General features: G+C 49.0%; 1 protein-coding gene across 2 annotated transcripts in view; it reads left to right on the forward strand.

The window, feature by feature from the left end:
- Window positions 1-547: 547 nt before the first annotated feature.
- map2k5 (mitogen-activated protein kinase kinase 5) overlaps window positions 548-828 on the forward strand; it is a gene marked incomplete at its 5' end in the record, with an annotated part of 129,606 nt that continues 129,325 nt past the window's right edge. For both annotated transcript variants that reach the window (XM_046336348.1, XM_046336349.1), the window contains 1 exon segment: window positions 548-617. In XM_046336348.1, the coding sequence (XP_046192304.1) occupies window positions 548-617 (70 nt within the window).

Raw genomic sequence — 828 nt, forward strand, 5'->3', positions numbered from 1 at the left:
TTCTAGCCCCTGCAAGTATCCATCTGCGTCTGTGCTTATGGGTCTGATTGTCAGGGACAAGGTCTCTCTGTTAATTTCCAAAGGTCTCAACCCTCCAGAGAAGGAGGGGGGGTTAAACACACACTCACATGCACACTTTTTAACAGATGGTTTAGTTAAATGAAACATGAATTGCAATGTTGCTTTGGCAGTAGTCTCCAAGGCTTGTGTGTGTGTGTGTGTGTGTGTGTGTGTGTGTGTGTGTGTGTGTGTGTGTGTGTGTGTGTGTGTGTGTGTGTGTGTGTGAGATACCAACAGGGTCTAACCGACTGTTCGGTGAGCTGATGACCTGGAGAGGAGGAGGTTGATGCTACAGCCGTTCCTTAACTCGCCCACAGGGCACTAGACTCTACCTGCAGCAGCTTTCAACACAGCATGTGTTTGTTGTAGACTAGGCTATACTCACCACCCTGGTGTTGAGAAAATATTTGGTTAAAAGGGATTTACATTCGCTATCCTCCTCTTCCTCACTGATGATTATTGGGTATCTCTTCCTCTCTCTCCTCAGTACTGCAATAATGTGAAGGAGCAGCGGATGAATGGCCTACTGCCTGAGCCTCTCCAGATATTTCCTCGAGGTATGTTTGTTTTTGTGTGTGTGTGTTCTGATCACTACAAACTTGGTTTTCTAAGCTCTGCGATGAGATCACAGTTCATTGATGGGGAGGGATGTTGGCTGTGTAGAGGGACTGGGTGCTGGGGTGAGAGAGAGAGAGACTGGGTGCTGGGGCGAGAGACTGGGTGCTGGGGCGAGAGAGAGAGAGGCTGGGTGCTGGGGCGAGAGAGAGA

Source organism: Oncorhynchus gorbuscha, unplaced genomic scaffold (genome assembly GCF_021184085.1).
Source record: "Oncorhynchus gorbuscha isolate QuinsamMale2020 ecotype Even-year unplaced genomic scaffold, OgorEven_v1.0 Un_scaffold_1028, whole genome shotgun sequence".
NCBI classification, from domain to species: Eukaryota; Metazoa; Chordata; class Actinopteri; order Salmoniformes; family Salmonidae; genus Oncorhynchus; species Oncorhynchus gorbuscha.